The 14,204-nt window shown below is 40.9% G+C and overlaps 1 protein-coding gene across 4 annotated transcripts in view; it reads right to left on the bottom strand.

Moving 5' to 3' along the window:
- Positions 1–14,204, bottom strand: part of LOC115203609 (caldesmon, smooth muscle) — a 28,995-nt gene that overhangs the window by 12,678 nt on the left and 2,113 nt on the right. For 3 of the 4 annotated variants that reach the window (XM_029768417.1, XM_029768415.1, XM_029768418.1), the window contains exons 4-9: positions 12,396–12,437; positions 10,763–10,806; positions 4,893–4,974; positions 2,945–3,085; positions 2,399–2,494; positions 618–701 (exon numbers count right to left, since the gene is read on the bottom strand). In XM_029768417.1, coding sequence (XP_029624277.1) covers positions 618–701; positions 2,399–2,494; positions 2,945–3,085; positions 4,893–4,974; positions 10,763–10,806; positions 12,396–12,437 — 489 coding nt within the window. The remainder of the gene's footprint in view (positions 1–617; positions 702–2,398; positions 2,495–2,944; positions 3,086–4,892; positions 4,975–10,762; positions 10,807–12,395; positions 12,438–14,204) is intronic. The other variant, XM_029768419.1, reaches the window with a different exon arrangement.

Genomic DNA, 14,204 nt, shown 5'->3' with positions numbered 1-14,204 from the left:
GCTGAAGAGATGGTTGTCCTTCTGGAAGGTTCTCCCATCTCCACAAAGGAACCATGGAGCTCTGTCAGAGTTACCATCGGGTTCTTGGTCACATCCCTGACCAAGGCCATTCTCCCCGGTCGGCCATCTCTAGGAAGAGTCTTGGTGGTTCCAAACTTCTTCTATTTAACAATGATGGAGGCCACTGTGTTCTTGGGGACCTTCAATGCTACATAATTTTTTTGTACCCTTTCCCAGATCTGTGCCTCAACACAATCCTGTCTCGGAGTTCTACAGGCAATTCCTTCGACTTCATGGCTTGGTTTTTGCTCTGACATGTACTGTCAACTGTGGGACCTTTTATAGACAGGTGTGTACCTTTACAAATCATGTCCAATCAATTGAATTTACCAGTTGGCCACCTGAGGTCAATTTTGAGTCTCATAGCAAAGGGTCTGAATACTTATGTAAATAAGGTATTTCTGTTTTTAATTTTTAATACATTTGCAAATCATAAGGCTGTAACATAACAACATTTAGAAAAATCTAAGGGCTCAGAATACTTTCCGAATGCACTGTATATATAATGTAGTTTAATGAATGAATGGATTTGTTAATTGGATTTAAGCCTACACTACCTTCCCTGCTCTCCCAGCCGGTGAAGAGTCTCCTAGATTCTCCCAGAGGTTCTTCTTGCTCAGAACATCACCGGCCTTCACCTCCTGACAGAACAAACACACATGAACCATTAGAGAAGATACACACATCAACACGTTAATACCCTTCTGTCACTCTTGTGCTTTACGGTGTTATCAATACAAATATATAGACAAAAAATATGAACACGAACAGATAGCGGATTAAATCTTATTCAAGCTACTGCAGATAATATTGTGTCATGAATGTAGATACAGAGGCTACTGTACCAATCAGGAGAGAGAGGTTGGGTTTGATTATTACTCTGCTATACTAACATCCCCCCACAGGGGGCAGCGTTTTATAGAAATAGTACAATCACCAGACTTGATATATCCTGGGAAGTACAATATGACAATACATGTCTGACTTGACATTGATAAAGTAGGCCTACATATGAGACTGATGATAAAGCCATAGGGTGGTAATATATTCACATATATGTTACATATGAAGGAAAGATGGAGAACAGTTACCTTGAAGAAGGGACAGATTAGAATGTACCAGAGATGTAGGAAGACAGTTGAAAACTGAGAAGGAGAAGAAGATGAAGGAGAAGGAGAAGGAGAAGGAGAAGAAGAAGAAGAAGTAGAAGGAGAAGAAGAAGAAGGAGAAGGAGAAGGAGAAGGAGAAGGAGAAGAAGAAGAAGAAGGAGAAGAAGGAGAAGGAGAAGAAGAAGAAGGAGAAGAAGAAGAAGGAGAAGGAGAAGGAGAAGGAGAAGGAGAAGAAGAAGAAGAAGTAGAAGGAGAAGAAGAAGAAGGAGAAGGAGAAGGAGAAGGAGAAGGAGAAGAAGGAGAAGGAGAAGAAGGAGAAGGAGAAGAAGAAGAAGGGGAAGAAGAAGGAGAAGGAGAAGAAGAAGAGAAGGTGCAGCAACAGAATTGTCAAGATTGACATGTCAGTGAGCTGAGTTAAGTTTCACTTCAACTACATGACAGATCAACGGATTCACAAGTAGCTGTCGCGGAGGACTGTTGGGTGTGCAGGCTTTTACTCCAACCCTGCTCCAACACACCCGATCCAGAAAATAAGCTTCCAACCAGAAGCCTGATTAGCTGAATCAGGAGTGTTACAGCAGTGTTGGAGCAAAAGCCTCCACACCCCTTAGCCATCAGGAGGAGGCCACTCCTGACGTAGTTCTACAGTTGACTATTTCAAAGTTGGATAGATATTTAGTATGAGTCGTACCTGAGTCGTAACTGAGTTGTAACTGAGTCGTAACTGAGTCGTAACTGTTGTCGACTTGTCGTATTGACGTAACTAAGTCATCGTGAGTAGCTCTGACGTAACTAAGTCATCGTGAGTAGCTCTGATGTAACTAAGTCATCGTGAGTAGCTCTGATGTAACTAAGTCATCGTGAGTAGCTCTGATGTAACTAAGTCATCGTGAGTAGCTCTGATGTAACTAAGTCATCGTGAGTAGCTCTGATGTAACTAAGTCATCGTGAGTAGCTCTGATGTAACTAAGTCATCGTGAGTAGCTCTGATGTAACTAAGTCATCGTGAGTAGCTCTGATGTAACTAAGTCATCGTGAGTAGCTCTGACGTAACTAAGTCATCGTGAGTATCTCTGACGTAACTAAGTCATCGTGAGTAGCTCTGACGTAACTAAGTCATCGTGAGTAGCTCTGATGTAACTAAGTCATCGTGAGTAGCTCTGATGTAACTAAGTCATCGTGAGTAGCTCTGAGAGAATTGGGAAAGACAGGTGACTGTTGTTACTCACTGCTGGCTTGGAGAGGCTTTTGCAGCTTCCGTCTGGGTTCCCTTTCACCCATTGGTGGATGAGGTCGGCCACGCCTACGTTCAGACCCTCTGTATCCTGAGAAACACAGATGATGAATCATGATGAAGTCGTGTATTAACATAACAAATGGCACCCTATTTCCTATTCAAAAGGCGCAAAAGCATTTTCCATTAAGTCACTGATTTATGGACTACAGAGGAAAATGAACCAACTTGCTAAATCTGGCACGTTGACAGAAATGTTGAACACTGCACATTTTTCCCCGTCAAAAAAATCGAATAAGGTAAGGTATAAATGCTACTTTTGTGTTATGATTAATTTGATGATTGAGTTCACTAAAAATGGAGGAGAGGCCCACCGATGCCTTAATACCATTGGATAGTGTTCACTAAAGTGGTTAGAGGTCTGTCATCAATAAGAGCATGTTTCAGTATGCAGAGTCTCTATTTATCATCAACTGAATACGTTTGGATATCCAGCCCCCTGTTCAAAGACAATGGCTGTCCGTATGTCATCTTTCCCTACCTTGGAAGGTGTTTCCCTGGGGGTCTGGCTCCAAGCTTCCCCGGCCTCAAACAGGTTCTTCTTGGAGGCCACAGGCTCAGTGGGGCTGGGCAGGTCCATCAGAGCCTGCTGCCTGGCTGCCTTGGCTTCCTTAGAGGACGTCTGGACAGATGAGACATGACCGTTAACTTCCGTTTACTGTCTGGACTGAATTGGTTACACTGTGTTGTTAAACAAGGATAAAGAAAAAGCCTGCATAGCCAGTTTCTCTCTGTTCGGGGGAGGCTTGGCCACTCCTGCGTTACGGTTTAAGTTCAGCTAAATAAAGGAGTAGCTTTAAATGTTATCGGTCGTACAGGGGATGAAAACTCAGAGGATGTAAGATAGCAGTAGATTAGTGTAATACAGTACAGTGTTAATCAACTCTGGGAACTCCTAATGTGAGCTGTTGGAGGAACTGGAGCACTGGAGTTGGAAAACAATAGTACAGTATAGTATCGTATAGTGTAGTATATTACAGTACTTAATAGTACATTACAGTAAAGCACAGTAAAGTAAAGTAAAGAATAGTATAGTAAAGTATAGTAAAGTACAGTAAAGCATAGTAAAACATAGTAAATTATAGTAAAGAACAGTATAGTATAAAGCACAGTAAGGTATAGTAAAGTACAGTATTGTAAAGTATTTTAAACTATTGTAAATTATAGTAAAGTATAGTATAGTATAGTAACGCATAGTAAAGTATAGTAAAGTACAGTAAAACATTATACCGTATAGTTCGGTATAGTAAAGCATAGTAAAGTATAGCAAAGCATAGTAAAGTATAGTAAAGTATAGTAAAACATTATAACGTATAGTACGGTATAGTAAAGCATAGTAAAGTATAGCAAAGCATAGTATAGTATAGTAAAACATTATAGCGTATAGTACGGTATAGTAAAGTACAGTAAAGTAAAGTAAAGAATAGTATTGTAAAGTATAGTAAAGTACAGTAAAGCATAGTGAAGCATAGTAAAACATAGTAAAGTATAGTAAAGAACAGTATAGTTTAGTAAAGCACAGTAAGGTATAGTAAAGTACAGTATTGTAAAGTATTTTAAACTATTGTAAAGTATTGTAAATTATAGTAAAGTATAGTAAAACATTATAACGTATAGTTCGGTATAGTAAAGTATAGTATAGTATAGTATAGTAACGCATAGTAAAGTATAGTAAAGTATAGTAAAACATTATAACGTATAGTACGGTATAGTAAAGTACGGTATAGTATAGTAACGCATAGTAAAGTATAGTAAAGTATAGTAAAACATTCTAAAGTATAGTACGGTATAGTAAAGCATAGTAAAGTATAGCAAAGCATAGTAAAGTATAGTAAAGTATAGTAAAACATTATAACGTATAGTACGGTATAGTAAAGTACAGTAAAGTAAAGTAAAGAATAGTATAGTAAAGTATAGTAAAGTACAGTAAAGCATAGTAAGACATAGTAAAGTATAGTAAAGAACAGTATAGTATAAAGCACAGTAAGGTATAGTAAAGTACAGTATTGTAAAGTATTTTAAACTACTGTAAATTATAGTAAAGTATAGTATAGTATAGTAACGCATAGTAAAGTATAGTAAAGTACAGTAAAACATTATACCGTATAGTTCGGTATAGTAAAGCATAGTAAAGTATAGCAAAGCATAGTAAAGTATAGTAAAGTATAGTAAAACATTATAACGTATAGTACGGTATAGTAAAGCATAGTAAAGTATAGCAAAGTATAGTAAAGTATAGCAAAGCATAGTAAAATATAGTAAAGTAGAGTACAGTATAGTACAGTATAGTACGGTATAGCATAGTACAGTATAGTATAGTAAAGCATAGTAAAGTATTGTAAGGTATAGTAAGGCATAGTATAGTATTGCAATGCATGGTAAGGTATAGTATAGTATTGTAAAGTATAGTGAAGTACAGCATAGTATACCTCTATGGCATGAGTGTACTGTTCCAGTCTGTTGTCGATCTTGGAGATGGGGATGGGAGGCTGGGTCTTCTTGATGCTGTTACTGTTTTAAAACAAGACATATTATTCAATGAACATCATTCTTTCATAGTCCTCTGAGGTAGGGTTAGGGTTATGATTGATAGTACTCTGAGGTAGGGTTAGGGTTGATTGTACTCTGAGGTAGGGTTAGGGTTGATTGTACTCTGAGGTAGGGTTAGGGTTGATAGTACTCTGAGGTAGGGTTAGGGTTGATTGTACTCTGAGGTAGGGTTAGGGTTAGGGTTGACAGAACCCTGAGGTAGGGTTAGGGTTGACAGTACCCTGAGGTAGGGTTAGAGTTGATAGTACTCTGAGGAAGGGTTAGGGTTGATAGTACTCTGAGGTAGGGTTAGGGTTGATAGTACTCTGAGGTAGGGTTAGGGTTGATAGTACTCTGAGGTAGGGTTAGGGTTAGGGTTGACAGTACTCTGAGGTAGGGTTAGGGTTGATAGTACTCTGAGGTAGGGTTAGGGTTGATTGTACTCTGAGGTAGGGTTAGGGTTGACAGTACCCTGAGGTAGGGTTAGGGTTGACAGTACCCTGAGGTAGGGTTAGGGTTGACAGTACCCTGAGGTAGGGTTAGGGTTGACAGTACCCTGAGGTAGGGTTAGGGTTGATAGTACTCTGAGGTAGGGTTAGGGTTGATAGTACTCTGAGGTAGGGTTAGGGTTGATAGTACTCTGAGGCAGGGTTAGGGTTAGGGTTGATAGTACTCTGAGGTAGGGTTAGGGTTATGGTTGAAAGTTCCTTGAGGTAGGGTTAGGGTTGATAGTACCCTGAAGCAGGGTTAGGGTTAGGGTTGATAGTACTCTGAGGTAGGGTTAGGGTTATGGTTGATAGTTCCTTGAGGTAGGGTTAGGGTTGATAGTACCCTGAGGTAGGGTTAGGGTTGACAGTACCTTGAGGTAGGGTTAGGGTTGACAGTACCCTGAGGTAGGGTTAGGGTTAGGGTTGACAGTACTCTGAGGTAGGGTTAGGGTTGACAGTACTCTGAGGTAGGGTTAGGGTTGACAGTACCCTGAGGTAGGGTTAGGGTTGACAGTACCCTGAGGTAGGGTTAGGGTTGACAGTACTCTGAGGTAGGGTTAGGGTTGACAGTACCCTGAGGTAGGGTTAGGGTTGCATATTTCATTGCTAAGTAAAGGTATAGCTAATACTTAAGACATCTAATGAGTCCACACTCCTTTGATGGCTATTTTGGGTATGGCTAAAGATTCCTGTGGGTCATATACTAAATAAAGTGATAGTAGACTTATACTCCCTATGCTCTTCTTCCAAGTCAACCTAAAATGTTTGAACACTTGTCTGAGCCCAGGCCTCCTGCATGCCACAAGCATTACTCTTGCTTCACGCAAGTGTGGTTTAACCCAATCAGCTCCATTTACATTGGCTATAGCACAGGAGCTCACTGCCCAGCCAGAGGAGCAGGACGTCTCTAGTCTCACCAGGAGCTCACTGCCCAGCCAGAGGAGCAGGACGTCTCTAGTCTCACCAGGAGCTCACTGCCCAGCCAGAGGAGCAGGACGTCTCTAGTCTCACCAGGAGCTCACTGCCCAGCCAGAGGAGCAGGACGTCTCTAGTCTCACCAGGAGCTCACTGCCCAGCCAGAGGAGCAGGACGTCTCTAGTCTCACCAGGAGCTCACTGCCCAGCCAGAGGAGCAGGACGTCTCTAGTCTCACCAGGAGCTCACTGCCCAGCCAGAGGAACAGGACGTCTCTAGTCTCACCAGGAGCTCACTGCCCAGCCAGAGGAGCAGGACGTCTCTAGTCTCACCAGGATGTCTAACAGACTAGACCACATATAAACACAGACTATACCTGGAAATGTCAAACAGACTAGACCACATACAGTTGAAGTCGGAAGTTTACATACACTTAGGTTGGAGTCATTAAAACTCGTTTTTCAACCACTCCACAGATTTCTTGTTAACAAACTAGTTTTGGCAAGTCGGTTAGGACATCTACTTTGTGCATGACGCAAGTAATTTTTCCAACAATTGTTTACAGACAGATTACTTCACTTATAATTCACTGTATCACAATTCCAGTGAGTCAGACGTTTACATACACTAAGTTGATTGCCTTTAAACAGCTTGGAAAATTCCAGAAAATGATGTCATGACTTTAGAAGCTTCTGATATCCTAATTGACATAATTTTAGTCAATTGGAGGTGTACCTGTGGATGTATTTCAAGGCATACCTTCGAACTCAGTGCCTCTTTGCTTGACATCATGGGAAAATCAAAAGAAATCAGCCAAGACCTCAGAAGAAAAATTGTAGACCTCCACAAGTCTGGTCCAACGCCTGAAGGTAACATGCTCATCTGTACAAACAATAGTACGCAAGTTTAAACACCATGGGACCACACAGCCGTCATACCGCTCAGGAAGGAGACGCCTTCGGTCTCCAAGAGACTAACGTACTTTGGTGCGAAAAGTGCAATTCAATCCCAGAACAACAGCAAAGGACCTTGCGAAGATGCTGGAGGAAACAGGTACAAAAGTATCTATATCCACAGTAAAACGAGTCCTATAACGACATAACCTGAAAGGCTGCTCAGCAGGGAAGAAGCCACTGCTCCAAAACCGCCATAAAAAGCCAGACTATGGTTTGCAACTGCACATGGGGACAAAGATCGTACTTTTTGGAGAAATATCCTCTGGTCTGATGAAACAAAAATAGAACTGTTTGGCCATAATGACCATCGTTATGTTTGGAGGAAAAAGGGGGAGGCTTGCAAGCCAAAGAACACCATCCAACCGTGAAGCACGGGGGTGGCAGCATCATGTTGTGGGGGTGCTTTGCTGCAGGAGGGACTGGTGCACTTCACAAAAGAAATAGCATAATGAGGAAGGAAAATGATGAGGATATATTGAAGCAACATCTCAAGACATCAGTCAGGAAGTTAAAGCTTGGTCGCAAATGGGTCTTCCAAATGAACAATGACCCCAAGCATACTTCCAAAGTTGTGGCTTAAAAATGGCTTAAGGACAACAAAGTCTAGGTATTGTAGTGGCCATCACAAAGCCCTGACCTCAATCCTATAGAAAATTTGTGGGCAGAACTGAAAAATTGTGTGCGAGCAAGGAGGCCTACAAACCTGACTCAGTTACACCAGCTCTGTCAGGAGGAATGGGCCAAAATTCACCCAACATATTGTGGGAAGCTTGTGGAAGGCTACCTGAAACGTTTGACCCAAGTTAAACAATTTAAAGGCAATACTACCAAATACTAATTGAGCGTATGTAAACTTCTGACCCACTGGGAATGTGATGAAAGAAATAAAAGCTGAAATCAATCATTCTCTCTACTATTATTCTGACATTTCACATTCTTAAAATAAAGTGGTGATCCTAACTGACCTAGGACAGGGAATGTTTACTAGGATTAAATGTCAGGAATTGTGAAAAATGGACTTTAAATGTATTTGGCTGAGCTGTATGTAAACTTCCGACTTCAACTGTATCAACACAGACTATCCTCTAAACAGTGATGTCTTCCACCTGCTTTAATATAATATCTATAGGATATATCAGAGATCCTCTAAACAGTGATGTCTTCCACCTGCTTTAATATAATATCTATAGACTATATCAGAGATCCTCTAAACAGTGATGTCTTCCACCTGCTTTAATATAATATCTATAGAATATATCAGAGATCCTCTAAACAGTGATGTCTTCCATCTGCTTTAATATAATATCTATAGAATATATCAGAGATCCTCTAAACAGTGATGTCTTCCACCTGCTTTAATATAATATCTATAGAATATTTCAGAGATCCTCTAAACAGTGATGTCTTCCATCTGCTTTAAAATAATATCTAATCAAAATCAAATCAAAGTTTATTTGTCACATGCGCCGAATACAACAAGTGTAGACCTTACAGTGAAATGCTTACTTACAGGCTCTAACCAATAGTGCAAAAAAGGTATTAGGTGAACAATAGGCAAGTAAATAAATAAAAACAACAGTAAAAAGACAGTGAAAATAACAGTAGCGAGGCTATATACAGTAGCGAGGCTACATACAGGCACCGGTTATATACAGGCACTGATTGAGGTAGTATGTACATGTACATATGGTTAAAGTGACTATGCATATATCATAAACAGAGAGTAGCAGTAGCGTAAAAGAGGGGTTGGCGGGTGGTGGATGGCAGAAAACAATGCAGATAGCCCGGTTAGCCAATGTGCGGGGGCACCGGTTGGTCGGGACAATTGAGGTAGTATGTACATGAATGTATAGTTAAAGTGACTATGCATATATAGACTATATCAGAGATCCTCTAAACAGTGATGTCTTCCATCTGCTTTAATATAATATCTTCCTGTCCCCCTGATTATGGCCAGATAAATGTGACACCGGAAATCTTGAAACTTTATTAGCAGTGTCTTCCACCAACAGAGACAGTGACAGATGCTTTGTGTTGAGGGTGTTTGGGTTACCATTAGTTACGATGATGTCATTGACTCTCTGATAATGCGTTCCATCATGTTCACATTTTATGAAAGGGGCTATTATCCTCACGCAATGTTCCCTCTTACAAGTGTGTGTGTGTGCGTGAGTGTGTGTGCCTGCGTGCATGTTTATGTGTGTGTGTGTGTGTCCTCTGACGGATGGGAAACAGAGAGGCAATAAAACACCAGCTCACCTGATGATTTCATCTCTTAATAAGGCCCTCAGACTCCTAGTTAATCCTATCCCTCACCATTCTCTGTCTTAAGGCCCTCAGACTCCTAGCTAATTCCTCTCCCTCACCATTCTCTGTCTTAAGGCCCTCAGACTCCTAGTTAATGATATCCCTCACCATTCTCTGTCTTAAGGCCCTCAGACTCCTAGCTAATTCCTCTCTCTCACCATTCTCTGGGGACGAACAAAAAAACACAACACTATCATAAAAGTCCTCATGGCTTTTCTATGTCTGATTTAAAGCTGCTATCCCAATATGAATCCCTTTCTATATCCCACAGCGGGACAGCAGGGTAGAGGTGGATCCAGTTAGCATCAGTAATGGACAGCTGCAGACAGAAAGGAGCCTGGCGGCTGCTACATGAGCGTACTATCTCTATCTCACCATGAGGAGTGTACCTGTTGCACCGGCCATACTAGTGTTAGCGTGTATCTATCTAACCACACAGCTGCTTTAGGATCAGATATCTAATGTATTCCACCACACGGCTGCTATAGGATCAGATATCTAATGTATTCCACCACACTGCTGCTATAGGATCAGATATCTAATCTATCTCAGCGCGAGGCTCCTCTGGAAGCATATCGCCCATCTATCTTACCAGCAGCCACCAAAGAAAACACATCTGGTTTGACCTAGTACGCATAAATCATCACTGACAAAGAGGTGATGCAACAAAGAGAGACAGAGACAGAGAGAGAGAGAGAGAGAGAGAGAGCGAGAGCGAGAGAGAGAGAGAGGGAGAAAGAGAGAGAGCGAGAGAGAGAGGGAGAAAGAGAAAGAGACAGAGAGAGACAGAGAGACAGAGAGAGAGAAAAGAAAGAGAGAGAGAGAGGGAGAAAGAGAGAGGGAGAGAGAGAGAGAAAAAGAAAGAGAGAGAGAGACAGAGAGAGAGAGAGAGAGGGAGAGGGAGAGGGAGAGAGAGAGAGAGAGAAAGAGAGAGAGAGACAGAGAGAGAGAGAGAGAGAGAGAGAGAGGAGAGAGAGAGAGAGAGAGCGTAGCACCTGCCAAATCCCTGCTTTTCTATTTCGCTAATTAGAGCACAGTTTGTCTACTTTATTACGTTCTGCTCATGAAGAAAGTCAACTATTTGACTTCAGATATTTTCACTCACCTTTTCTGCAAAGAGCGGTTGAGAGACTCAGTCCTCTCGTTGATCTGAGGAGGGGAACAAGTACACTGGGTTTGTATTGAGAGATAATATATCTGAAGCTACCTAGCATAACTGCTAACAACTTCAATCTACAGTAGCCCTACATTATCTATCTACAGTAGCCCTACATTATCTATCTACAGTAGCCCTACATTATCTATCTACAGTAGCCCTACATTATCTATCTACAGTAGCCCTACATTATCTATCTACAGTAGCCCTACATTATCTATCTACAGTAGCCCTACATTATCTATCTACAGTAGCCCTACATTATTTATCTACAGTAGCCCTACATTATTTATCTACAGTAGCCCTACATTATCTATCTACAGTAGCCCTACATTATCTATCTACAGTAGCCCTACATTATTTATCTACAGTAGCCCTACATTATCTATCTACAGTAGCCCTACATTATCTATCTACAGTAGCCCTACATTATCTATCTACAGTAGCCCTACATTATCTATCTACAGTAGCCCTACATTATCTATCTACAGTAGCCCTACATTATTTATCTACAGTAGCCCTACATTATTTATCTACAGCAGCCCTACATTATCAATACAGCGTATTCCTAAGATTCCAAAGCATTCCTTCTCGTTAAAGCATTTGTGGTTTATACTGTCATGACCTGTTAAAGGTATATAATACTGTCATGACCTGTAAAAGGTGTATGATACTGTCATGACCTGTTAAAGGTGTATGATACTGTCATGACCTGTTAAAGGTATATAATACTGTCATGACCTGTTAAAGGTGTATGATACTGTCATGACCTGTTAAAGGTGTATAATACTGTCATGACCTGTTAAAGGTATATGTAGGGGGCACACAGTAAGTTGAAAGGAACAATCTTCCCCTTTAAGTTGTCAATATATTACCCATCAGCATGGCTCATAATATGGACACCTTCCTGTTGCTGATGTAGTAACAACGGCTCAGAAGGTCTTTGGAGGGAAGGTGAAACAGGATCGCTTATTCCTAGATCTGTTTGGGTTGTCTTGCCAACTCATATGGTCATTGATGCATGACAATCTCTATATTTGGCAAGACAGCACAAACAGATCTGGGACCAGGCTAGAAACAAGAGCTGAGTTTGTATGAAGCGCAGAATGACATCAAAAAGACAGACAGCTGACAAGTGGTGTCACGTTACGACCACACAGAACACAACAGAACGGAACCTTTGTGTCACAGTTAACCCCATGGTGACCTTTAACCTGGAATGACCCCTGCATGGGGTCAATGTTCCAGAACCTTTAATCCACATAAAAATAATCATTCTGTGTTCTGTTATATTATGTTTCCCCCTTCAGATTAGGAAGCACCAAACTTTTGTATTACATTTGAAGTAAAAATCGATCCAGATCTCTGTAGTAATGCATCATATACAACAACAAATATCATGCTGATGATTCCTTGAGATTTATTAGAACTTTTTCCTTTCTGTTTAGTTATAAAAGCAAACAGAGAACAGAATCTAACAGGGGGACAGAATCTAAAACAACACAGAATAATTTTGATTTGGATGAAATATTCTGAAATACGTTTGTCCTCTGGAACGCTGGGTCTCCAAGGTGAAACTCACCGTGCAGGTATTCTCAGACGTCATCCTCTCCTCGGTGTCATTCTGGAAGGACACACATCACAGGGAAGCACATTGATGACAGGAAAGACACAAGCCAATGCCACTGCTGCAGACAATTTCTTTTCGATCAGATAGATACAGTAAGAGGAACACTTTTCCACGGTCAAAATGGTTTATTTTCCTAATAGTTTCCTAAATCTTTGTGTTTTGTCCAATTGATTTTAAGGAAAATATATTTGTTTCTAAATGTATTTTATTGAACCTTTATTTAACTAGGCAAGTCAGTTAAGAATAAATTCTTATTTACAATGACGGCCTATACCAGACAAACCTGGACGACGCTGGGCCAATTGCGCACCGCCCTGTGGGACTCCCAATCACGGCTGGTTGTGATACAACCTGGAATCAAACCAGGGTGTCTGTAGTGACGCCTCAAGCACTGAGATGCAGTGCCTTAGACCGCTGCGCCACTCCTACTTGTAATAGGAGTATTACTAGTGCTTTACTGGTTTAACAGAAGCACAGAAAAAATTGGACTGAGTGAGTCATTTCATTGGTTGACTCAACAGTTGGCACATTAGCAAGGTTGCTATTGAGCGATGCAAACGTGTGGTACATCCTATTTAGCTGTGAGCCAGAAAAGAAAGTCGGGTGCTTTCCCATAAAGACATGAATTAACCCATGACGATCCATGAATTAACCCATAAAAAAATGGATTAACCCATGAAGACATGAATTAACCCATGACAATCTGTGAAGTGTTGGAGTGTTTAAGGAAAGCTAACCACACGCAGCTACACACATAGCACAACACAACATCTATGTCCCCAATGGAACCCTATTCTGGCACCCTATGGGCCCTGGTCAACAGTAGTGCACTATAAAGGGAATAGGGTTCCATTTGGAAGGCACACAAAGGCTCTGTTCCAATATCCATAGTAACATAGTGGATTCTAAAAGGTAGACCAGTATGGATGTTAGAACACAGACTAAAACTCTCTACATGCTGTCAACACAGGAAGCATTTCTTCACACTTAAAAAAACATCAAGGTGAAGAAATATAGGATGATGTGTCAACATGACATGCAAGAGGTGGAGAGGTGGTGTGATGACACCAAGTGAGAGAAGAAATATTGAGAAGTGATCCTGTAGTCAACATTGTCTTTTGTGTTCTACGACAAGATTGACAAGACAAACTGTTTTGTTCATCAAGGAGTTGATAGTGAAAGTATATCATATTTAGTAGTTAGTAAAAGGTGTCTTCAGACTAGAAGGTTTGTTTCAAATCTGTCATGGTTCATTTTGTCTGAGAAGGAGTGTTGAAAACATTTTCTGAAAACAAATGAAGCAAGTCAAAACGGAACCAAAGGAAGCCAGTGTGACTAGTCATACTGATATCAGACTCTAAGTAGAGACTGGTGTTACCTGTCATACAACCACAGAGCATACAGGACTCTCACTTCACATCACAGAGCCAACACAGTTATATCCATCGACACACTACACTTACAGACAGTCTAGAACTTACTGGGTAGAACAGAAGGAGTAGTTTCTGGTAGGATGGCATGAAGAATGGAACAGAACACAGTGACAGACATGCTACATCAAGCACAGTAACACTGTGTGAGTCCGCATGGCAGAGTGAACAGAAAGGGGACTGATATGCTGTGAAATACATCCTAGAAGGTTTTTAGGGGCTACATCCTGTATAAGAAGAAATCCATTTAAACATTTTTGGTTCTAATAAAAATCATGTTCTCTACATCTGTGGGCATGTGATTAGATGATAGGTGAATGACAAGGTGACG

Source organism: Salmo trutta, chromosome 12 (genome assembly GCF_901001165.1).
Source record: "Salmo trutta chromosome 12, fSalTru1.1, whole genome shotgun sequence".
Taxonomy (NCBI): Eukaryota; Metazoa; Chordata; class Actinopteri; order Salmoniformes; family Salmonidae; genus Salmo; species Salmo trutta.
Note: the sequence above shows the minus strand (reverse complement) of the source record. Positions and strands in the feature narration are given on the sequence as shown.